A 26,074-nucleotide genomic window follows, 5' to 3' on the forward strand; every position below is an offset into this window, starting at 1 on the left:
GAATGAGGCGTATCGAGCGCAGTCTGTCGAGCACATCATGCGTGGCAAGTGCTTGTTGCTCCTCCAATTGCTGTGTGCCGCTGTGGTTGGCTGTGGTGCAGCCACCGGCGGCTACTATACGGCGGGCGTGGTGGAGTTTCGTCCGGCGGTCAGTGGTGGCAGCTCCGAGCAGCTGCTCGAGGAGAATCTGGCTGCGTATCTGGAGCTGATTGAAGCCGCCAATGGCACTGCGGACATTCTGATCTTTCCGGAGGGCACGCTGAACAGCCAGCTGCAATTGACGGCGGTGCCGGCGCCCTCGCGTCGCAGTCTCTGCCCCATTGTGGTGGCACCTGTCGATGGCGTGGCCACGTTTCTCAGGCAGCTGGCCTGCGCAGCTGTCGGCGCCCAGAGCTACTTGGTGCTGAATGTGAAGGAGCGCGAGCGCTGCGACCGCGAGGCCGACTGCCCCGCCCGCGGCTACCGACTCTACAACACGAACGTGGTGCTGGACCGCAGCGGTGCGGTGGTGTCGCGTTACCGCAAGTGGAACCTGTATCTGGAGCCGCAGCTGAATCGCACCAAAGAGCCGGAATACGCCATCTTCGAGACGGACTTCAATGTGACCTTCGGCCATTTCATTTGCTTCGATATGCTCTTCTACACGCCCGCCCAGGAGCTCGTCGAGCGCTACTCCATTCAGCATTTGATTGTCACCAAGATGTTCAACTCCGAGCTGCCTTTTCTCACAGGTAGGCGGTGTAACGACCAAAGAATACCCTGTTGTCATGTATTGAGTTGTCAAAGTGTAGCTATCTTTACTTATAGATAGCTTAGAGTCTGACTGCAAAAGTAGTCGACCTGCATATACCCTGTAATAACATATGCCAAGCTACTCGCGAGCTAGTTGTCATTTGATTGTGAAATTTCAAGCTAAAGTTTCAATCAGTTTTCAGTTAAGGGTAAAATAGGAAGAGCTTGTCGGTAAAATACTCAAAGATACCCTGTAGCTATATAAGCGGTATACTAGTCAGATTCTCCAGTCATCACGTCAAAGTTTTGAATATAGCTTACCTTACAGAGCAGCAGAGTAAGAAAAAGTAAAGTAAAAGTAAGAGTACGATACTCAAATACCCTGTAGTAACATTACATAACATTACCTGCGAGCTAGCTCTCATTTGACTATGAAGCTTCAAACTCAATTCCGAACTATTTCAGTTTGTAGTGAAATAGAAAGAGAATGTTAGAAAGTTGACACACATATACCCTGTAATTCTCCGAAATTCTCATAGATTATGGAATTTGATATATTGTCAAGTGAACGACGTATACATGGCCTGTACTCATATAAGAGGTGGCATATCTACGTAGTTATCTAAAATTTTCTAGATTCTTTATTTTAATCAGATGATCGACTTTGAGATACTCTGTAGGATTAGCTCTGCAATTACTGCTTTATTGCTTCATGTTATCTAAGCTAGTATGCCATTATTATACCCTATGTGCACTGCACTGCACTAGAGCAGCTCCGTCTAGACGTGTCGACTTCGTAAATATTGTCTATGATAACAGAGTATCTAAATTGTTTCGGATTATTCCGCTCTAATCAGTTGGCTTTATTTTGCATTCTGCTTTTCACTGGAATTTCTTATCGTATTATAGAGAAAGAGTTTCTGTCTATTCTTATTCTTCTTCTTCTTACATTATGTAAATATATTTTCTTATCAGCTGGGCTTCCGGAATACTTTCCTGGTATTTAGAATTTATCTTGTTTTTTTTCAATTTATCGACATTTTATGTTCGTTCTCTCCTCAAATTATAAATATTTTTACAAGTGGCTTGTAACATCTTTGTAAATTTAACTGAATTCTTCGACATAGTAGAAAAGGTGTTCAACTTATTGACTTTATCTTCCGTATTCATTGAAAGTGCTCTTCTGTCACATTTTAAAAATCTTCTTAGCAGAAAGTTCGACAGAAAAAACTTTAAAAACTTTATCTTCCACTTTCAATGAAAGCCCTCTTCTGGCATACTTCAAGGATCTATTGTATGTTCCTTGTAACTATGACTTCTAACACTTCTTGCACCGTTTCTTTGAATATTCTTCAGCTTGTTCTATGATGCACTCGCAAAAGTCTTTTCCTATATTCAAAGTTTTCTGAACGTTTTTTATCCTCCTTGTAAAACTGCTGTTAAAGTTCATTGCAACTTTCCAGCATAAGCTGGCATTTTCAATTGTGAATTTTCATTCACACGCTCTTAACTCTCTTGCAGCTAGCCAGTTCCAACAGGGCTGGGCGTGGGCCAACAATGTGAATCTGCTGGCAGCTGGCGCGAGCTTGCCCCACGGCGGCATCAGTGGGAGTGGCATCTATGCAGGGCGTCGCGGCGCCCTTGTGCGGCGCATGGTGGGCGACACGCACGTTGGACAGCGGCAGCTGTTGCTGGCACGTGTGCCACGCTATTCCCAGTCGCTGCAGGAGCAGGAGTCGGAGCAGGAGCCGGAGGCAGAGCTGGAGCTGGAGCTGGAGTTGGATGAGGAGCGTGCGGGGCCAGCGCAGAGGCAGCTGGTGATGCTGCAGCAGCCGCAGCTCGAGGACTTTGCCAGCTGGCTAGTGCCGCTGCTCAATGGCAGCAGGCAGCATCAGCGCCTCTGTCAGCAGGATCTCTGCTGCGACTTCGAGCTGCAGCTGGAGCTGCCCAGTGATGCAGCACAGCCGCCGGAGTACAGCTATCGAGCGGGCGTCTTTGTGGGCCAGCGGCGCTACGAGGAGGAACAGTATAGCGTGGTCAGACTCTGCGGTCTATTTGCGTGCCGCAACGAGAGCATTCTCAGTTGCGGCCAGCTGGCAGCGGCGCCGGCAGAGGAGCCAGCGGCGGGCAGTCGGAGCATAACGTTCAGCTGGCTGCGAATTCGCGGAGAATTCGTGCGGCGACAGCGACGGCTGCTCATGCCCAGCACGCTAAGCGCGGCGCTCTACGCCCTGCAGGCCACCGAATTCGAGTGGGCGTGGCAAGACGACACCGACATCGAGACCGCCGCTACACATGTGGAGCTGGGGCTGAGCAAGAGCCACTCAGAGCTGCTGACCTTTGGCATCTATGGCAACTACTTTGATGAGTTTGCCGACGACGACAAACCGGGAGGTGGCGAGGGGGGAGGCGGAGACGGGGCCAGGGGCGTGCTTGTGGCTAAGCGAGGGCAACAGCTGTTGATGGTGCTGTTGTTGCTGCTCCTGTCTTATCACGGGGGCTAACCGCTAAACAAACACTTTGCTGATTAGTTCTAATTGGAAGTGCGGGCACAGGCGACAAAAGCGTCGCAATTGTGTATGAATTGGAGAGAGGGCTCAGAGTGAGAGGAATCTATCTTTCTTATTCTTATTATTATTTTATTTTATTTCATTTTTTTTGGATAGTAATAAGATTTTTTATTTTTGTATGATATACGTATATAAATATGCAGATGATATTACATATAAAGAAACCAATTTTATTGCTTTTTCAATCTGTTGTAAATTGGAGTTCGGGGTGTCTGTACAGACTGACGAAGGTGAGAGAGGGCTCATAAAGTGTATATTTTTATGTGTCCACATATATTGGCATGATCAAGTCTCACTGTCTCGCTCTCTCTCTGAATGCATCTATCTCGGAACCTATGGACTAGCAGCTAAAGAATTGATTCGCTATAAGGGGTCTAACCCAAGCACGCGTTGATTAAGTTTGTTGCAAATAAGTACTAAGTTTTTTGTGTTAAATTGATAAGGAAATTTATGGCATTATACATAGGTATTAAATCATATCGCCTTCATATATATTGCTAGTATGGTCTAAATTTGTATATAGTTGTTATTGGATTTGTACATTTTTTATACAGACATAAAATATCACAATATCCAATAAATACTAGCAATTAAATACCAGATACAAAACTATAAATACGTGAAATGTGTGTGGAATGATTTATATTCCATAGAAAATTTAGATCATATGCTGAAAATTTCATTGAAATCGGTCAAGTAACACAGAAGTTATGAAAGAAAACGTATTGCAAAATCGCACGGAAAGAAACGCCAAGCGCTTCATTCATGTGCACATGCATACGTACATACATACACACAAACAAACTCGTGCAATCTTTTACGAACGCTATAAATAGAATAAGAAATGCGATTGAATTGTGCTTCAATGCTTTTCGGCTTGGGCACGAGCAGGTAATGCGTACGATCTCGCGTGCGTAGACCGACGAAAACAACTTTAGTTATTTCAATAGTCTGCTATCCTTAATTGTTTGTAAGATTTGCTTTATACTTAATTTAATTCAATATCAATAGGCTCAAAATACTCAATTAGTATTTTTCGGCAGGCTGCATAGATATTGCGTGTAAATCAGGCGCCTGCTTGAGCAAAACGTTTCTGTTACGTTTGTCGCCTGGCTGAGCTCATTAAAAGCGACATTGGCGTCGAGCCCGTTGCAATGCTTGCATGTTTGTGCATGTGTGAGTGTGTGTGTGTGCATATAAAGAAGCTGCGGTTTGCTCTTGTTGTTGTTGTTGCTGGTAAGCTTGCAGCGAATTGTAATTAAGTGAAACACCCACATACACACGCACACGGAGAGTGAGAGAGAGACATGCATGCACATGCCAAATAACGGTAACGGACCAATTGACGTTAAATGCATGCAGTTAGATCGTAGGCGACGGCAATATCGAGAACAGTGTCAAGTTCATGTCATTAAGGTGTGATTAACAAAAATTAGTTGCTGCTTAACACACACACACACACACACACTCACACGCACGCAGAGATGAGCAAACACACACACACACACATACGCATGATAGCGCAACAGTGCGAATAACTGCTTATGCGTGTGCCTGGAAAGCAGACACTCACACAGACACGCCGAGCAGGTGTATTAGAGACGCGCAACACATGAAGTCGAGCAGCGCTGCCAGCGTCGCAGCTGACGTCGCTGCCGTCGAAAACGTTTCATTCATTTCAACTGTTGCTCCCCACTTGTTAGCACAAATGAGACTGGAAAGCGCTGGCACGAGGCGGCCGACGCGCTAGCCGAACGCCGCATGCCGAGAGCCGAGAGCCGAACGGCGAGTGCCGACTCGGCCGAGTGCCAAAGCATTCCAGGAGGCACTTTTGGAGAGCGTCCACCTGAAGCAGAAGGTCGTGCTCGGTGCGTGTTTCGGTGTAGACTTTTTGGGCGCCATAAACACACACACACACACCCACACACATATGCACACACTGGCCGAGACATGTGCACGTGTGTGCGCTGTGTAGACTGCGTTATATTTGCATTAAATTATTCAGCAGGAAAATATTTTATGAAGCGCAGACAAGCAGCAACAAACCAAAAGGCTGCTGCGCTTTTTGCCAACTGAAATGCAATTAAAAAGCGCAGCAGCAGCAGCAACAGCAGCAGCAACAGCAGCAGCAGCAGCAGCAGCAGTGGCAGCAGCAGCGAGAACGACGCATATCGTGCGCTCTTCGGCTAACGCTACTCGCTGCCACGGCCGCTGCCGTTGCCGCTGTCGCTGCCACAGTCGGCGTCGCTGCCAATGCTCACGCGTTGCGTTGCGTGGCGCGCAACGTCGTCGTCGCATTCAGCGACTGCCTTCGACCAGTAGGCGTTCAGCCTCCGAGCGGATAACATTGCGTTGTTGTTACTTCTTGGAGACAGCCAATCAGAAGCGCTCAATACTCAAACTGACTCAAATACCGTTCAACTGGCGATTGAGTTCGATTTCGAGTTCCGTTACTTGAAGTCGTGCGTTCAAAACGAAACAAAGAGTCCAAGTAAAACGTTTTCTTGCGCCTGATCCTAACTGTGTGTGTGTGTGTGAGTGTATGGAGCAAAGATTCTAGAAAATATTTGAAAAATCCAAATTGGAAATTTTTCGAAAATCGTTAAAGGCGCGCCAAAAATAAGGAATTTCTTTTGCTTGCCATTTGAAAAACTCAAAGAAAATTCTTTCCGTTGTTTTTTTTTGTTGGCTTTTTTTTTGGGTTGTTGTTGATATAAAATAAATAAATACTAAAAGTTGAAAAGTTTGTATATTAAACAAATATACACACATATATCGAAATATATATACATAAATTATTTTGTGTGTGCGAGCGAGAAGGCAATAGACAAAAGTGCAAAGAGAGCCAAAATAAAGGTAAATTCTTGAAATGAAAAAATTTTAAAAATATGTATAATTTTTTTTAAACAAATTTTCAGATGCATTTTTGAGTGAATTAAAAATTTTTTTTTGTGATTTGAGCTACAACTTCTTTTTCTAATACCTTTAAGACGTTACATATAGAGCTGAAGGTCAGTGTTGTGAAGTGTGTTTAAAGTTGTAAGAGTTTTGTGAAACATTTCCAGTTTATATGCAATTTGTGTGAATATATGAAAATATAAATACTGAAAAAAGTATATTAAAATATGAATATATTGAAATAATTTCAACTTCAAAAACTTTTAAAACTATTTAAAAAAAATTTTTTTTTGTTAGTTTTATTTCTAAATATTCAACATTCTCAGTTTTTGTTGACTATTCTAACAATTTAATGTCTTAGTTTACGATTCGTTTTTGACCTTGAGCTACATTTGTGTTTGTTCTCGTTTTCGAACTTCGAAAATAGTTTCGAAAACCCTACGAACTTCTCGAAATCAATAAGTTTTAAGCTGCAGCAAAAGTTCAAATCGCTTGAGTTAGTTCAAAATTTTGCACAATTTAAGCCTTTTCCTAAACGAAGGGCCATGGGAAGCTATGAAATTGTGGGAAAACCACAAATGCGAAAACTTAAACAACTGAACTAAAAAACTTGTAGAACAAAAACTTTGTAAGCTATGGACTCGAGTTACTTTTCTGAAGATGTGGTTGGAGTCTGTGTGCGGAACTCGAGCCCTGGTATAGTGTCTCAATGGAGTATTTCTGGGAAGAGCTTGAAAGTTAATGCAGATATATGTGAGGTATATGAGTGTATACCTAACTAATGGAAGCATTAAGAATGTGTATTAGTGTTGTCGTAACTTTTTAGATTCTTAGAGTTTAGAAAGCAGGTGTGGGAAAGCGGAAGATCTAGAGTACCTCTAGTATTAGTTAGGGGTTTGTAATTTATAGCATATCAATTATGCTGATTGACGGCATTCTCTGTATTCTCTGCTTTATCTGCCAAAAGCGATCAAAGACCTTGAAGCAGTTGCTATATATCTTGTATATAGCTTCATATCTGAAGCTTAAAGCTGACCTTGCAATTGACTTTGAATATAACTTAAAAGATGTTGATAGCCAGAAATTGCAGTTTAATTGTAGTAACTCTATAACAAATTTAGGAATTGACAGAAAAGTTGGGAAAATGTGTGGAGCTGTATTGCAGATGGCAAAATTTGCTATTTGTCAAGCTCATTCACGAAATGGAAATGAGTTGATTAGTTTTTGCAATGTCTGTCTGGCTGTCCACCTAGGGCCCTGAAATTTTGAGCATATACTTGGGTTGCATAGCGCATATACGCCTCGAATTACAGAGTATGAAGATTTTCCCGACTCCCGTGTGTGCACACATATTATTGGGGGCGTGGCAAGTTGAAAAATTGTCCCGAATGTAATGAACTAAGTTCACAAAACTCTAGACTCGTCCGTATCAAAGAATTTATCTAATGAAAATCAAACAAACAACTTTTGATGCGAATATGAAAGCAAATTCTTAAGTTTTAAGAAATTTGGAAGGATATTGAAAGATAATATCGAAGTTTTAGGAATAGTAGTGAAGGTATTAAAGAAACGCAAGAGCTGCGAATGTAATTCTAATATCTAATGAAATCGATTTAAATGTTGTCGTCATGATTCGGCATGGGATCAATTTGTTATGAATTGAAATATGATTTATCTATTCAATAAATATATCGATATACAAATATTTATATATTTTTTTGTGCCACTTTTTTTCTTTTAGCAGAGTCTTAAAACTCTAAATTTTACGCTTAATGTAATTTCATATCGGGTTAACATCTCTTCTTCTTCAGCTTTTCCACCTCTTTTTTTCCTCGTCATTTTCTCTTCTTCGTTTGTTGTTTTTTTGTTGCTTTGTTAACCTTTTTATTTCGGGGGCATTTCCTGTTTCGCATTGCTTCAATTGCAGATTCGAAAGACTTCCGGCTTGTTTTTTGTGTTTTGTTGGTCAATTGAGGGGGTGGCGCCATCTGTTGCTCGAGCAGAGAGTTTTTGTATTTAACATTAAATCGTTCTTGTTTTTCTTTTCTTTCGTGCGATTTCTCAATTGATTTTGGTGCACAGCCTGCGCTCAATCTTTCAAATAATTTATGTGCGTCTCGTTCATATCAAATCAATTTTTGGCTAACTGTGCGTATGATTAATATTTGCTAGTTGGCGGGAGAGAGACAGAGTGTGTGTGTGAAAGAGAGAGGGAGATTTGGACAGAGAAAGGGTAAGAAGACGATTGGAAATGCAGATGAAAACCCAAGCAGGCTAGCATCTGGCTAGTCGGGTATGCTCGACGACAAAATACCCTGTAAAAGTTACAAAATACTTGGTAGGCGTTCAAAAAGAGGGCGTGGCATCTATAGCTGAAACAACTATACAAAGTTCGGGTGTTTCACTCACAGTTGAGCTAATCCAATGCTGCAGCTAACCCGGCAGATCTCGTATAATGAGTATAATGAGAGCAAGACAAAAAAAAATATATATATGTATATATATATATATATATATATATTGAAAAGTCGAACAACGCGCGCTGCCTTAATTATTGGCCAAACGGCATTAAATTTTCAAGTATTTACTAAAGCTAAACAAAACACAATCACAACAGCAGCAAGAACAACAACAACAGCAACAACAAACAAACAACAATAACAAAAACAAAAACAACAAAATTGTGGAAAAAATTCCTTTTGTTCGATTTTTGCGATAATTCACTAAATTAACTCGAAACGGGCAATTGGTCCCGCCAGCTGCCACGCCCCTCTTCCGCCAATACCCCACTAGTTGATATACACACAGATGTATTTATATACATATACGTGTAGGCCAAGACGTGTGAATTTCGACCATGTGCCGCAGAAACTTTTCATTCATTTAGCAACGATCGCTCCAGACTGGGAAGAGAAATGGGCATGTATTGGGGGTGTATATCGATCACTTTATGGAGAGTAGTATATAAATACATATATGTTGGTATATAGTAGAGTAAACATGTATATGTATCTCATTCCATAACTGGATCGACATACAGCCGCATATATATATATATACTTTACTACATAATACATACTATATAGACCACTCTCCATAAGCCGATCTATATACACTCCCAATATATACTCATTGTTTATTACAATATATCTTTATTTACTACCAGGAATTTTGCATGCTACTTTGCTCAGTTTCGACCTTCATATATCTACATATATCTATATGTGTATAGATATATATCATATCAAAATAATTACTATATCTGTGTCTGATCCAAAAATATTGTCTCATTTATTTCTTATATCAAAATGTCTCTTCTGTTCATATTCCTATGACAAGCAAGCGTTCAGTTTCTAAATATATTGTGATCTTGAGTTTCTATTATATTGTCAATATTCGTATACTAATTAGTATTCGAAATACTTTCTGCTGAAATACAATAAATTCTGAATTTCACTGATGAGCTCTACTTATTTTCTATCTCTTTCGCTCCTTCTCTCGCAGTAGGCTTAGTCTGTTTCATGATATATTTACCATATCTCATATCTCATTGAAATGTTGATCTGAAAATATGAAGATCTATTTCCCTTTCAATGATAAATATACTAGACAAATCTAATGTATATTATCTCTATCTATCATTCGTACACTCTACTCTATATTGCTCATACTTTATGTACATCTATCAAATAATGATTAACAATTGATCTACAAATTAAATGAATATTGAGTATAATAGACAGTTCATTGTTTATATATTGATAGATCAATAAAGTTGATATCTATTTATATGCCTGTCTATTATGAACTATTTAACACTCAATAAAATTCTGTATAAACAAATTATTAATCACAAATTCCGCTAGAAATTGAACTCTCTGAAAAATGTGATTCAACTTCGTGAACCCAATTTCTTCATAGAGTATACCTGGCATACATATATTTATACATATATAGATCGATGGATAGAGAAAACAAATCTAGTTGAACTTTGATAAACTCAAGATGAACTAATTTTGTGGAATTTACGCGCAGAACCAAACATATGTATATATAGATCGATGTGTATATGAAAAGAGAGAGAGAGAGAGAGATACGATTTATACAAATAATTGTATTGTTATAGAATTTGAATTTGATTTTGAATTTGGTTAGCAAATTTACATAAACAATTCAATTGTTGTTGTTTGTTTAAATTAACTTTAAGACTTAACCAAAAATATATATGTATGTATATTCGATATCGATTCATATATGTATATCGATATGTACATATATCTTTTTACATACATATATGTATCTAAGAGGCAAGCGAAATTTTCAGCAGACAAATTGAATTAACGGTAAATGTAAAACGCACAGCGAAAACAAAAGCCAAAATCGTGCAAATATATATATATACATATATATCGTATATGTCGATATCGAGGCGTATATGTAAACAGAGTCGAGCCAAAGGTAACAAATGGATTTTCAAATAAATTAACTAGCAGACAATTGTAAACAGAGAGCGAAAGACAGAGAGAAAGCGAAAGAAGCAGAGAGAGAGAGAGAGAGAGAGAGAGAGAGAGAGAGAGGAAGTGCATTGCACTGGTTATAGCTGGTTATGCGCGGGCTGCTTCCATCATTTGCCATAATGCGACAACTCAAGACCTACGTCTCGCTTAGTTCTTCTTAGTTCGCCGAAAAGCTCTTTCGGAAAGCTCAAAAGCTTTAAACAGAGTTGGGAATTGAAGAATCTAAAACTCTAAATGAAACGACTTTTTCTCTCTTTCTATCTCTCTCTCTTTCTCTCTCTCTCTCTGTGTTTCTCCTATGTCTCTTTATCTCATTCTCTATCTCTTTTTCAATCCCCCCTCTCTCTTCCCTTTGTCTTATTCTTCTGGTCTCCTCCATAATCTCACCTTCGCCTTAATTCACGCTCTCTCTCTCCCTCCCTCATGACGATCCTCAATCTTGAAAGACAACTTTTGGTGCGACTCTCGCTGCGGCGTGATTGAATGCAAGTGCAGCGGTTTTTGCTGCAAGCAGTTGCAAGATTTTATGTGCCATGTTTTTGTGGTCGTCGTATACCCTGCAATTGGTCAGCAATTAAAGGGTATGATAGTAAATTTTTATATATAATAAATTTCAGGCAGTAGAAGCCTGTATATAGACTTATTTTTGGGTGTACTCCAGTCAGTGTAGGGTATATTCTAGTCGGTCATTGTTAAGATATACTATATTACTAGCCAAAAACTTCTATATACTAAGAATATAACTAAATGTTACAATCTACAATAGGGTATTTAGTAGTCTGTCAAGTCATCTATTTGCTCAAGGCGATACATGGCCATATCATGCTATTAAATAGCTCGGGCACTAAAGCAAATTGCTAATTAGAAATGCAAATTCACATAGGGTATACGTGCAGTCGTGCACTCCCTTGGGCTTGGCTCATTTGCTGTTTGCTTTTCTCTTTTCTGGAGGCTGGCGATCTCAAGGACGCAGCCACCCAACGAGCATTTCAATTAACGTCCCATGTGGTTCGTTGGCCAGTGGATGAAAATTACGCCAAATGCGGGTCAGGTGGGTGGCGACTGCCGGTGGTTGGGCTTGGGCCTGGGGTGGCTCACTGGTTGGGTGGCTGGCTGCGGTGGGTGGTTGCACGAGAGGCAATTCATTAATTACACAATTAGAATTTGCCAACATACAGGCGGGAGAGAGGCAGGGAGGGAAGGAGACGGGCTGGCAGCGGGGCTATGTGAGGGGAAGCTTTTGCAGCTGGTGCAAAGCAATTCGTTAAAAAGTTGTTTTCCCTTCTTCTTCAGCTGCGTCTCTTCTGGTATTTTCCGGTATTTGCTGGTATTTTTTGTTCGAAATGTTTACCTTGAAATATGCCATGTCATTTAGCCAGCGCCGTCGCCCGGCCCATGAGCCCGCATTTGCCACATCTAACTGCATGATGGAGCTCAGTGGGCTTCGAGTTCGTTTGCGTTTTTGACGAATGCCAAAGGATGATGAGAGGGGCGAAGGGGGGGGGGGTGTCGTGGGTAGAGGCATGGTAGTTACATGTTTGCTCTATGGTTGTCTGCAGCGTCTTGCACTCTTTTGTTTGCTGGCACTCATTAAAGGCTCCCTTTGCTGTTTGCTCTTTTTGCTGAGCTCCACAGTGCCTGAGTTGGAGCTAGCTTGAAGTTGAGCAGAAACAGATATGCCTTGCTCCTGTCAGTTTTATTCTCATCGTACTCGTTCAATCTACACTGATGCTTTGATTAGCTGCTTCTAATTATCGGTGCAGCCTTAGGCATTCACATTTAATTTAATTGTTACTCGCTACTCCTTCCACGTTACTCGTCACTCGTTACTCTTTACTTGCTACTCGTTACACTTTACTCGTTACTTGTTACTAATTACTCTTTACTAGTTACACGTTACTCATTACTTGTTACTCGTTACTCGTTTCTTGTTACTCGCTACTCGTTTCTTGTTACTCGTTACTCGTTTCTTATTACTCGCTACTCATTATTCGCTACTCGCTACTCTTTACTCGTTACTTCTCTGCTTGCTAAGGTTGACTTCCTCTTTGAGAGTGTTGCCACTGTGACTTTTGGCTGTATGCATCGATGCGCTGAGTCGCTGCTCTGTTAAGCCTACTCGTTGGTTTTCATTACTCGTTACTCGTTACTTTTATAACTCTTCAAACTAATACTTGGCTGTTATCATTTGCCTATGTTGGTCATTTAGTCATGCACGCCCATTGATGTGCTAGCTCTTTACTATTCTATTCTCGACTTTATTTCACTCTGAGCGTCTTTTGCTTTACTCGTTACTCGCTGAATGCATCCGCTTTCAGTTTACCTTTCTAGGTATGTACATATTTGATAAAGAGGAGATGTGTGGATTTGCGTATCGTCTCTTTAAGTTTAACTTACTTCTACTACTACCAATATAAGTTCGGTTCAGTTTACTCGTTGCTTTTGACCTTCTTTCATCTGCTTCAGTTATATGATTTCCAATCTCATTTAGTATACTGCATGGGAACTTTAGCTAAATACTATACATACTTTATCTCACATTAGCCTTACATTCACCTCTCGCTCTGTTCCCTTCACTCGTTGCTTTCCCAAAAAGTTTCCAATCAAAATCTTCAAGTCCACTCGTTACTCTGGGTCACGTTAGAGCTGCACTTGAGTTGCTCACATGAGCCAGACGCACAGACATTAGTCTGTTAACCATTTCCGTCACACACACACACACATACATATACATATATAGCATTTGTAATCTCTGTTCGTTGCTTCGACTCTCAGTTGCTTAGCTCAGCTGTATTTCATTGCCTTGCATTGCGTCTTTTGCAAATTCAATATGGCAGCATATTTCCGCTTGTAGTTAAATGATGCAACATGCTCTGCCAACTGAATGTCAAGCTGTTGTCAGCTGACCCGCCCCTCCGGCTACCGGCCATAGGCTGTCTCTCTCTCTCTGTCTCAGTCCCTCTGGCTCTTGCGTGGACAGTTTGACCATTGTAGCTGAGTTCAGTTGAGGCTTCTGATGTTCTCGCCTGCCCCTCGCTGGCTATCAGCCCCTCCCTCTCCTCGACCAACAGCCCCCTCTCCCCCTCCCCCGTCCCCTGCTGTCCACGCCGTTGCATTGGCATTTTCTTGTTTGCTGTTTGTGAGGCCATGTGTAACGGGAACTGTAGCTGTAACAGTAATTGTAATTGTAACTGTAAATGATTGGCATTGGCCCTGACACACACACACATACACACACCTACAGTAACACACGAATTTGCTTGCAATTACATTTCTGTGTTTATTTGCGGCTTCAATGCGAAGCCTGTGAAAAACTTTTCCCTCTCTCTCTCTCTGTCTTTGTCTCTCTGTCTTTGTCTCTTGCTCTCTCCGCTAAGCTCATTTTCTCGCCTCCTGTCAGAGTTGGAGCGGGCTGGGCTGGGCTGCTGTTCTTATGCTGTCATTGTTGTTGCTGTTATTGTTATTGTTGTTGTTGTTGTTGTTGCTTTGGCGTGTGCACGTTTTGTTAACCGCGAATACATTTTAATTAGCAGCTCAAATATTCAAACTCAAAATTGGCCTTTGCACCCATGGCCAGGCTCCCAATACAGCTGTGCAGAGGTGTGTGTGGGTGTGTGTTTAGGCAGGTGTATGTGTGTGTGTGAGTGTGTGTGGTGGCTGCGTGTGTATTTTTGTTTTGTGCAAAACTTTTTGCAGCCTCCAACAGGCAAAGCTATGAATTTTTCAAGCACAGCCCTTTAGAGTGAGCGAAAGAGGGGGCAGAGAGCAGGAGAGTGCGAGAGAGATGGCACACTCTGCAGCGTCAGCTAACTCGCCCACGCTGTACCACCCCTCCCCCCCCCCTCTCGCTCCACTCTAGCTGGCTTTAAATGCCTTTGCAAAATATGTCAGCGAAAATGTTGAAGCTACCCCCGCCGTCCCATAGATGGCGCCACGCAGACAGCTTATGAATTTTAATTTCTCGCATTTTTCTGCCGCTGCTCGTTGGGAATTTCGTTTTTTCTTCTCTCAGTTTTCTTTTTTTTTTCCTCTTGTGTTTTTATTGAAATGTTTTTCGCGGTGGCAGATCAAACGAAATGCGTGCAACTTGTTCGAGGAACTATTCCAGCCTGCTTACATATAAAACAACTTTGCCCCTCCTTCCTTCAGACTCGGCTCTGACAGCCACGCCCCTCTCGCAGCGCCCCCCTCCCCAACCAAACTCTAGCTTACGTTTCGCGCAGGTAAAGTTGTGGGCAAAGTTTTCATTTTTGAGCTTGTTAATTAAATTTAACTGACAATAGATGTGTGCTACAGCAAAAGAGAGAGCGAGAGAGAGAGAGAGAGAGGGAAAACTCACTTCAGACTTTGTGAACTCCTTGCGAATGGATATAATGATATATGACTGAGAAATTATACAAATTCAAATTCAAATACAAACTGCAGAGTAATTGAAGGCTGTCTGCGGGGAATCAATAGAATTGCGAATAACTGGGAATGGGTTGAGGAAATGAAAGTTTGAAATGACTTGGCTTGGCCTGTGTGTGTGTGTGTGTGAGAGAGAGAGAGAGAATAGATGGAAGGGAAATTTGTCTAACTTCAACTTTTATACAAGTTGTTCAACTTCAAGAAAACACGAGAAGACTAGAAGTTTTCAGATATTTTTGTAGGAAATGTGAGCTTTGACTAATTGCAACTGTTATAAAAACTGTTATAACAAAGCACTGGGAGGTTCGTAAGACTAGACTATGTATATTTAAATATTTATGTAGAAAATGTGAAGTAAAATTGAACTTTGACTAATTGCAACTATTCTAAAAACTGTTATACTATAACAAAGCACTAAAAGACTCAGATGTTTTTCGATTTTCGAAATTGAAATAGAAAGCTATCAAAATAAACATACACAAACTCCGTTGGAGCACTTGCCCATAGATAAACTGATAATAGATATGCACAATCATCGATCAAAATAAAGTTGAGTAGCTTTGGACATTTATAGATAACATTTGTCAAAGGACAGGTACATAGGTAGTTTCAAGAGAGACAATCAATTATGTAGTTATGACAGTCTAGATATAGCAAATGCCAAATACTTGTTCTCAGCCTTATCCCAACAAAACATATTCCATTATGATAAGCTTTAGATAGGACCTGTGGAAGGAGTATGGAGTTGTATATGGGAAATCAATTGATAAACTAGCTTAGTTTATTTAGGTGGATAAACCTGTAGAGAAATTTTAATGATAATTATGTTGTCCTACGATTTGCATTTACTGGTAGTATAACAATATAATAGTATAACAGTATAACATTATAATAGTATAACAGTATATCAGTATAACAGTATAACAGTATAACAGTATAACAGTATAACAGTATAACAGTAGAACAGTATTCCGGTAGAGCAGTATAACAGTAATAGCATATTAACTAGTGCTAGCCAAACTTAGTTTATTTAGGTGGATATGACTGTAGAATAATTTCAATAATATAATAGACATATAGCTGTTATAAATAACTTAATAACTTAATACCTTTTGAGCAATTTTTCGTATAGCAGTTGATGGCACGCTCTTAGTTTCTAAGATGTTATATCTGTTGCAAAGCGAGGTATAACACTTTCTAACAGTTTGTGCTAGAGTATTTCATATTCAGCAAGTTAAATATAAAAGTAATTCTTGTTTTTCTTTGCCTTGCCCCCGATTTGTAAGCAAAGCCTTGGCCAGCACACACAGACCCATATGCATTCACACACACACACACACACACACACACACACACGCTCTCACACGTCCACATTTAGCTGGTTAAAATAACAGCCAGCAAGTGGCGCAAGTACGCAAAAAGCAAAAGTTCTGACAACAATAACCACAAGTGGATGCCACATGCCACATGCCACATGCCGCAGCTGGCCGTCCAATTTTTTGTTCCTTCTGCTTCTCTGCACCACAAACGTCCACACCCACACATTGCCTACCCCTTGCCCTTCCCCTTCCCCTTCCGCTTCCCTTTCCCACTCTTTTTTATGGCATTTTTAGTTCTATTTGTTTTTGCGGTAACAGTTGTCAAAATATGGTCAACCAATGTTTCAGACAGGATCGCAGCGAGTCCTTTGCCTGAGTTGGGCGGGTAGGCATACAATGATTTTGTTGTTGTTGGTTATTCCTCTATCGCCCAATAAGAGAAACATTTCGGGTATTAGGTTCACCCAACGCAGTCAGCGCAAGGCCTGAGTAGACGTTAAATCTGTCTGAATGAAATGTTTTAATATTCGAAATGAAAAAATATTTCATGTTTCGTATGGCATTCTAAAGTGTTTTACTGTTACAAGCATTTGGCAACATTCAAAAGGAAAATGGAGAAATTGGGACAGTCTGCATATATAAGATATCGTATCGATTATATTTACCCATTGATTGTGTGAGTGAGTGGCTAAATGATTGACTGATTTATCAGTCATTGAGTGGCTAAAAGATGACAATTGACAGATTAATGATTGATAGATTGACTTGCTGATTGATGACTGATTGAGTCAGTCGACTGACCGATGACAAAGTGACAGATTGTTGATATCTGATTGAATAAAATTGTCCGATATCAAATTGATAGACTGATGAATGATTGACTGATAGTCTGTTTGACCTGCTGATGACCGATTGACTAACTCTTAACAACTGAAGGATAAACTGACTAATCGATATATGATTGACTGATTGGCAGATTGGCAGACTGATGTTTGATTGACTGATGGCTAGACTTGTTGATTGATCGATAACTGATTGACTGACCGCTTGATTTATTTTTGACTAGCTTTCCGAATAAAGACTGATTGATAGAAGCTTGATTAACTGATGAATGATTGTTGGTTATATGTTTGATTGATGATAGTTACCACTGATGGATTGTCGTATGATTCAGTCAACCATTGATTGATTGACTGATTGACTGACAGATAAATGACAGTATGATTGACTAAATCATCAATTGATGAATGGTTATTGACTGATATTTGACAGATGGATTGACTGATTCGTGGATTCATTGATTGACTGACTAAAAGACGCGTTTATGCCTGGTGGACTGATTGACTGTCTTACTGATAGATGACTGACAGTCTGATAAGATGATTGACTGACTAATAAATTACTGATTAACTGATTCGCAGACAAACTGACTGATTCATTGACTGATTGATGACAGAGCAACTGGCTGGAATATAGATTTTTGATTGATTTGACTCATTCGTCGAATCATAGCTTAGTGAACTTTTTATTCGATGTCCATGCAGTCAGCCTTATGCTGACTGTTTGCCTGGCTGCTTGAACACCTTCTCAGTTACTTTACAAAGAGAGTGTGACACATATCGAGTGATCACCGTATAAGCAATTTCCATCTGCTTAACCAACAAAATGCGTTGCCTGCTTTTAGGCAAACGCATTGCTTTGTCAAATTAGTAACGCGCTGCTTAGCCAGCAAAGTTCAATTCCACAAGAGAACAAACACAAACAAACACGCAAAATACACACACACACACACACACATACATATACAAAAACAAAGAAAAGCTCTCGAAATGCCTTTGTCGCCAAGCAAAGAAAAAAAAAATTTGTTCAAAACTCACAAATCGAAACTGAGAGGTAGCTACTCTCTGTGTGTGTATGTGTGTGTATTTGTGCGTGTGTGTGACAATCTTATACACATGTAGCCACCCACCATAAAGACCCACACCACAAGCATTTGCAGGCTTTTCAATTTCCTTCTTCTGCGCTTGTTGTTGCCAAAAGAATTTTCTCGGTGTTCTTATTTTTATTTTTTTTACTTTTGTTTTGTTTTTTGCCTAACTTTGTTAGCCAAGTGTGGCGTGTGTATGAGTATGTGTGTGTGTGTGTGTGAATGTTGGCATTTGGTTGGGACAACTGTTGCCACAAGAACTTGCACCCACGCGCACACACAGCGAGAGGCAAGGCAGCCTGAATTGCTTGCTTGTTGATTTCGCTGTCAGCTGAGCTACCTTCTGTCGCGCTCTCACTCGCTCTCTGTCCCACTCACTCACTTGGCCTCGCATAGCTTTTGCCAAACAATTCAATTTGCTGGCGCATGCCTCTGCCACAATAACAGCAACAATAACATCATTATGAGCGCTGCCTATACGGCAAAGTTTCTCCTCAGCTGGCCCTTCGCACAGCCCCATTCCCCAGCTCCATGCCTGCTGGGCGGGCTCTTCGACTATACTATCTCAGGCAACACTTAAATGCAGTTTATTTGCCATGTATTTATTTATATACAAATACTTTTTTGTCTAAAGCCACCTGCATTTGGTTTCGGTTCTCATAACCCACTCAAAACTTCTCCAACCCTCAGCAGGAATCGTGGAAAATAAAAATAATTTGTTGCTGTCTAATAAATTGTGCATACCCTAAGCTCAGTGCATTAGGTGAGATGGGCGTGTTGGCTCGCTCGGATAGCAAGGGATGCACTTGTCAAGAGTCGTGTGTCCATAGTGGTGGATGGACCCTTCCGTCCCTTTGACGGGCCGTCCGTCAGTCCTTGCTCGTTCCTTCAGTCTTTCCCTCGTCCCTTCTATTCGGCTGCTTGTTGGTTTGCTTTTCCCTCTGTCCCAAAAACTGTGGCTTCTTTCATTCGCTCTTCCGTTCTTTCCTTCTTTCTTCCTTTCTGCTCCATCCAGGACTCTATCTAGCCACCTATATATTCAAGCAACCGTTCGAGTCTAGACTTCATCTTTAAATTCCTGGCTCGTTTATACGAGCCCCATCCGTTCATCCGTCCGTCTCTCGATCCCCGCATTGGCTCGCTCTACCGCTCTACCGTTCCTCCATTCAAGACTCTATACATTCGTCCCTCCGCCTGTCGATCCAACTGTCCGAGCCCATCTTCCTTCTTTGGAAAGTGGAGGGTGCTTAATTCATGTATACCTTTCCAAGGACCACTCGATAGGAACATCATCGATATTTTTCAACACGCAATCTATCGGAATTTTCAGTTATTCGAACCTTTATCGAATCTGTTGAGAGTTAGACCTATCTAGTAGTCCTTGGAAAGGTATACAAGAATTAAGCACCCTCCACTTTTTGCCCCACATTCTATATATCCCATAGACTATCTCGGCGTTGAGCACTCCCTACTGGAGCATTCACACTTGTTCCGCTGTTGTTGTTTATTTCCTGTGCTCTGCTGAGTGTTTTGTTTATGGGCCCCCGCAATTGCCACGAGCGTGAGCGCCACAAGGGCGAGAGGTTGCCCGTGTTGCAAGCGTAGGGGCGTTGGGGCTGGGTCTGTCTATGACGCTGTAAATTTATTGGCACTTCGATTGGGCAACAACAACAATAACAACACAACGACAACAATACACAAATTTATAAATAACAATGAACTAGCATACTGTTGATTGTCGAGGTAGGGCATGCCAAGGGGAAGGGGCTGTGCTGGGGCTTAAGTGTAACGATGCGCATTGATATACAACTAGACAAGGGCAAATGGAGCAAATAATAAGCCCAAGTGCCGTTACCTAACGAACTATTTATGTGTGCAGAGAGAGAGAGAGAGAGAGAGAGAGAGACAGAGAGAGAGGGAGAATGCAAAAAAAATTAGAATTTTTGAATATTTCGAGAAGCAAATTTATGTTTATTGATAGGATATATGCTAATATGCTGATAGGATGGCATTCCGTTGGAGAAAAGTCCTCCCACTTTTTTACAGAGCCGAACAAAATGCTATAGAGCTCTAAGCTCGGATTGCCCAATTTACAATAAATTACATAAACCTTAGACTGTCTCTATATTCTGAGCTCAGGTCGCGTGAGCTGAAACATTTGGGTCCCCTAATTCCAGAACTTATTTCTAAATATAAAAAGCTACCTCTTTTGCTAAGGGTCTGAAAATAGAAAGGTCCTCCAAATTCAATTGGGACTTATCTGGAATCTAATATCATTTAATTGCCATTCAATAATAATAAAAGTGAAGTCAATTGAGAGGAGCTTGTTTTTGCTATGCCAGCAATTGGATTGGATCGCTTTCGAGCGCTATGTAAATACATTTGCACCTACATTGGGCCCCAACCCAGCCGGAAACCCGTGGGAATACAGTGAATTTTCAGCTGAAACTCAAACAAGGACAACAATTGTAATTGAGCATTAACATAAGCTGACACCCAGCAATGCCGCCCTCGCCCGCTCCCTCTCCCTCTCCCTCTCGCTCTGCTTCTCCTGCCCCCTGCTCAGATGCCATCAGGAAAGCGCTGAAATGTAAATATGCCCCAACTACCCCCATTTGCGAGCCCAGAGCGGATTTCCATTTGAATGTTGAGCTCCGCTTTTCATTTTGAATGTTTCATTTGGGCGTCAATTTATTGAATTTTAATTAATTTTATTGTCAGGTGCAAAGGCGGGCAGGAGGCGCAAAGCTCTTTTAATGTCTGCCGCCACGCCCACTCGAATGTTAAATGGGGCGCAGAGAGATGCGAATTTCATGCGAATGCGAAAAATTATGAAAACTCAACATAAAAACGAATGTGAAGCGGATGGGAAGGAGGCAGCGGCGCATGGGGCTTGCTCGTGGGGGGACTTACTGTTTAGGATAGGTCTTTCAGCCAAGGTCGAAACAATTGTCGAGGCCATCAGAGAGGCGGTGTGGCACGGTGTTTGCTGTTGGTGTCTCACTGCAGGCGCGTGGCTCATTATGCCAAAAGCCTTCGCGGCTTTTTGCCACTTGGCATACATTTGGCAAAGAGGCGAGATAACGGTTGCTCGCGGCACGGCTCCTCGTAAAAGGGAAAACGGAAACGGACTGCGCTAGGAAATTCTAACTGGAAAGTGTGATCACTGTTCCAGCGATAGGCAGCAAGTGAAAAGCTTTTGTACCTGCAATGAGAAGCGAATAGAGAAGCTGTATGCTAGGAAAGGAATAATACACTTGACAAAAAGAACCTGATGTAACATTCTTTGCTTTTAGCTATTCTCCTTTGCTTGCTCTTGATTCCTCTTTACTTTTTTGCTGTTCGCTTCATTCCTGTATCTTTAAGCTTCTTCTTTACTGCTTCTCTTAGCTCATTTGTTTATATTCTTTTGTCTGTCGCTTATTTATCCCTTTACACATGATAGTTCGCCTATCTCTGCTCTACATCTTCCTTTAAGTCTTTCGCTTTGTGCCTTCTGTCAACCTCACCTAGGACTTTCGCTTATCACCCTTGTCACACTTCGCTTCTCTCTCTCTCTCTCATTCTCTCTCTCTCTTTCTCTTTCTTCACATATACCAGCTTAGAGGTAGTAGATTAAGTTGTAGCAAGTATAAAATGTATCTGTAAATAATCCAAGTACAATTTTCATCCTTGATAGATGAGTAGATTTCCTTCAGGCTCTATTGGCCTTTACTCTCTGGCTCCCTCTCCCTTCTTCTCCCTTCTGTGCCACACCTCGTTAGATCTATTGCTAATGCCTCACAGTTTTGTTCTTCTTTCAAATTTAAGCCTGTTCAATGATTCCTTTGGCAAAGATAAGCTCCTTCCCGTTGACTTCATTCAGGTTGGGCTGTCGTGTTTTTCTTTTTCATACTTTCGCCCAGACCCATTCGGCCCCCGTTGGCAATTCACTCAATTTTTATTCGTTATTTTGCCATTAGGTTCATGTAATACGGACCCAAGGCCCAATAGATCGCCCGGTTAAGCTTTCCGCCTTCCGCCTTCCTCCTTCTCTCCCTCTCATGCTCTCTCTCCCCAATTTATGCCCAATTTCATTTGCGTATTTCCATTTGACGTTTTTATGTTTTCTACGTTTTGGCCTTAGCTCTGGGTTATGATGAAGTGATTGAAGTGCCTCGATATGCGACTCCAACACTTCAGTCCAGTCCCAATGACCGGCAGACATGCAACAGGACTGTGAAAGAAGGGAAGCAAGGAAGGGGCTTAGTGGGACGTTCGGGCTGATAGAGCTGCTCTACGTGTTGGCATTTGCGTATTTCTATTTTCTGTTTTGTTTTGTTGTTGCTTGTTTGTTTTATATTCTTCTCTCTTTTTTATGTGCATTGCGTGCTAATTGGCCACGTGATGGCGACAAATCGAGTTTAAGTGGCCCTCAACCTAAGCCGCACCCTTAGCCCCCCTTAACCCGTCTCTTATGCTGCAGCTATTTATATCGCTCAACCGAACGTTGGGTTGGAGCTAAGTGCAGCAGCAACTAGGAAAATAACTGGGTCCGATAGAGAAATAAATGTGTGTGAGTGATGTGAAGCAGAGGGAAAATCGAAAGGATGCTGAGGGAGAGACGGTGCTTAGTTCAGCTGAATAGACGGAACGCAACAGACGGACGCGAGAGAGAGCTCAGGAGTAAGAGAGAGAGAGAAAGAGGGAGAGAGAGAAAGAAGGAGAGAGAGAGAGAGAGAGAGAGAGATAGAGAGAGAGAGAGAAAGAGAGAGAGAGAGAGAAAGTTGAGTATCAACTGTTGAGGGAGAGACGGTGCTCAGCTCAGATGAATAGAGGGAACGCAATAGATGGACGTGATAGAGAGCTCAGGAGTAAGAGAGAGAGAGAGAGAGAGAAAGAGAGAGAGAGAGAGACAGAGAGAGAGAGAGAGACAGAGAGTTACTCATCAATTGCATAGTCTATCAGAAAGTCATATTCAGCTTCAACTGAGCGTAAATGATCTTTCCCTTAAATGATGGAAATTTGATATGTGAAAGCGAGTATAGTATAGCCCCTAGACTCTTACTGAATAGGCACAATTTAACTATAAATCGTACTTAGTTGAAATACAAGAATAATAAACGATCAATCTCCAGCTGAAAGGCTTCAGTTCATCTATCCTTTATCCATATCATAAGAGCTAAATTTAAATGAGTTTTTCCTCATTCACTTTCGCAATACCTTATTTGAAAGTATTCCTTAAAGAATTAAGGTTGATACAAATATTTAATCGCTGTTCCATTTCCGCTTCATTTCAGTCATGTTTCTGTTTCTCCACCTCTTTTCGCATTTGTCTTTGAAAGTTTCTTATCGCGTTCCAAACAACACTTGGGATCTCTAAGCGCTTCTGTCCAATCAACTGGCGAGTGCACATTATGTGCAGCTCATTGAATCTGTAAAGCAATTGGCGAACTAGCTCCGGAACCAGTTCCATAGCGACAAAATGTCGAAGCGGCAAAATGTCATTTGACTGCGATTCTTTTCCTCTATCCCTCTTTCATTCGCTTTCTCACCGTCTCTATCTCTCTGCTTGTCTGTGTGTGCGTGTGTGTGTGTATGTGTGTGTGTTCCATTTCACTGTTTTATTTAGTGTGCTGTGCCTTTGTGCTTCCGGCATTTGGCACTTGTTTCTAGACTTGCATCAACTTCCGGCACGACAAACTGCCCAGGTCTCCTGCCTCCCGTTTTCCGTCTCCCGTCTCCTGCCTCTCTCATGCTGCGCCACGCCCACTCGCACACCTCGGCCGCTGTCGCCTCTGCCTTTTTGGACATGCCGGCAAATTTACGCGAATTTCCGCTTGACGGAAATGCACAAAATGAAATTGAAAGCAAATCGTAAAGATGCGGGCGGGCGGCACGGGCTGCGGGGGCGTGGCACACACAATAAACAGCGACAACTTGAGCTGTCATCATCATCATCATCATCATCATCATCATCATTATTGCCGTCGTGGCAGCCATTCCATACACACACACACATCTGCCCCTCACCTGTCTGTGTTGTTGTTGTCGTTGCTGCTGCTTTTGCGGTTGCAGCTTGCCACATGCCCCACATGCCCCGCATGCACCACTTGCCTCTTGCCAACAGCCGTCAGCTTGGCATTGACAGTCAACGCGATAAAGCGACCTCTTTTCGCTGTTTACACATTTTGCGGCCAAGTTATCAGGCTTAACACGAGCTTAACTCGACATGCAGATACCCTATGGAGACAGTGAAATCACATTCGGGAGGATTTTTGTTTAACTCTGTTGTGCTTTCGACTTGATATATATATATATATATATATATATAGTATACAGTACTGAATAATCGCTTTATTATTCCGAGTACATTATCAAGATTAGCAGCTCTATGTATCTCAATATATTACCTTTAAAATAGAGAATACGAAGTATGCTTTAGTCGGGCAGGTACGACAAAAGTATTTTTTCTGGCCATTGGCGGCAATGCACTATGGGTCAAAAGCCCGTTTTTTTTGGAATTAATTAATAACTTTTGAACTAGTCAAGATAATTAAATTTGTTTTTTTTGCATTTGACTTTCGTTCGCAACACTCGTTTTTGGTGAAAAAATGGGTGTGGTACCGCCTCTCTTTCATATTATTAGCTGTCATAACTTTTTTGCTTTTTAAGATATTTACACCAAATTCACATATTAGATGTGTTTTCATGTTTTAAAGATCCTGTAAAAAAATTATCAAAATCGGTTAACTATATCATATAGTTTTTGTATGTAGAAGTTGACAAAAAATTGTTTCAAGGAATAAAAGGTTATATTTTATGATTTTAAGCACAAATAACATTAAAATATATCTCTTTTATTGTTAATCATCGTATTCTTCATTATCTGAAGCTGGCATGCCATAAACCTCAAAATTTCAAAAGTCCTGCCTTTCGGAAATGCCTTTTTCCTCTTCCTCGTCTGCGACGAGGTTAGTTGCTGAAAAATTAAATTGCGCAAAAAGTGCGCAAAAGTGCATGTTGAACTTATAGGTGTTAGTTCAGAATTGAATACTCTATAAAATGAGCGTAGTTTCATTGCTACAAAGTGCTACAAACGCAAGTTTTCTCTTATCAAAGACAAAAATTTTTTTTTTATGATGTCAAAGACAGCTTTTTGACTTACATAAAACTTCACATCACATACAGATTTTGGACAACACAAACACGTAAACATAAAGAACAAGCCCAATTCCGTATTTTCCACCAAAAATTTTAAATTAATTGTCATTATTTTGATTTCAATTGGCGATTGAAATTCATAGAAAGTTTTTTACAAAATGATAATGTGCGTGTCATGCATAACAGCTCTGTTTAACAGCAGTTTAGTTAGCAGATCGCGCCTCTGTTAAAATTCTGAGTATGTAACATTTACATATAGGGTATTCTTAATGGATTGGCATTAAAATTTTGTAAATTTTTTCAACTTGAAAATAAGACTTTTTTCCAAAAAATCGGGCTTTTGACCCATAGTGCAATGTAGGGCATCTGCATATACATATACAAATTCCTGTGTATATTTCTCTGATAAATTGATTAGAAACTTATTTAGTTTATGATAATATGTATGATAATATCGATAATTATCGAGATCGAACGTTTGATAACATAAAGTCGTTGATAAAAAAAAAAATATATATATATATATATATAATCTCTACGGACCCAACACCTTTGCATAGA

At 41.0% G+C, this 26,074-nt stretch overlaps 2 protein-coding genes across 17 annotated transcripts in view; both read left to right on the plus strand.

The window, feature by feature from the left end:
* On the plus strand, positions 1-3,433 carry LOC6585512 (vanin-like protein 3). The gene is made up of 2 exons (XM_002011104.4): positions 1-731; positions 2,254-3,433. Exons 1-2 carry the CDS (start codon positions 38-40, stop codon positions 3,234-3,236), a joined length of 1,677 nt encoding a protein of 558 aa, XP_002011140.1. The 5' UTR covers positions 1-37; the 3' UTR covers positions 3,237-3,433.
* Positions 3,434-6,041: 2,608 nt separating this feature from the next.
* LOC6585509 overlaps positions 6,042-26,074 on the plus strand; it is a 123,389-nt gene continuing 103,356 nt past the window's right edge. For 15 of the 16 annotated variants that reach the window (XM_044007024.1, XM_044007025.1, XM_044007019.1 and 12 more), the window contains exons 1-2: positions 6,042-6,158; positions 16,355-16,357. The gene's annotated coding sequence lies outside the window, so the exon portion shown is untranslated. The remainder of the gene's footprint in view (positions 6,159-16,354; positions 16,358-26,074) is intronic. The other variant, XM_044007020.1, reaches the window with a different exon arrangement.

This window comes from Drosophila mojavensis, unplaced genomic scaffold (assembly GCF_018153725.1).
Source record: "Drosophila mojavensis isolate 15081-1352.22 unplaced genomic scaffold, ASM1815372v1 contig_136, whole genome shotgun sequence".
NCBI lineage: Eukaryota > Metazoa > Arthropoda > Insecta > Diptera > Drosophilidae > Drosophila > Drosophila mojavensis.

Excerpts from the sequence above, each read along its gene's own strand:
- LOC6585512 (XM_002011104.4), top strand. The coding sequence starts at position 38 with ATGCGTGGCAAGTGCTTGTTGCTCCTCCAATTGCTGTGTGCCGCTGTG. Across the intron at positions 732-2,253 it reads CGAGCTGCCTTTTCTCACAG|CTAGCCAGTTCCAACAGGGC; the intron begins GTAGGCGGTGTA and ends ACTCTCTTGCAG.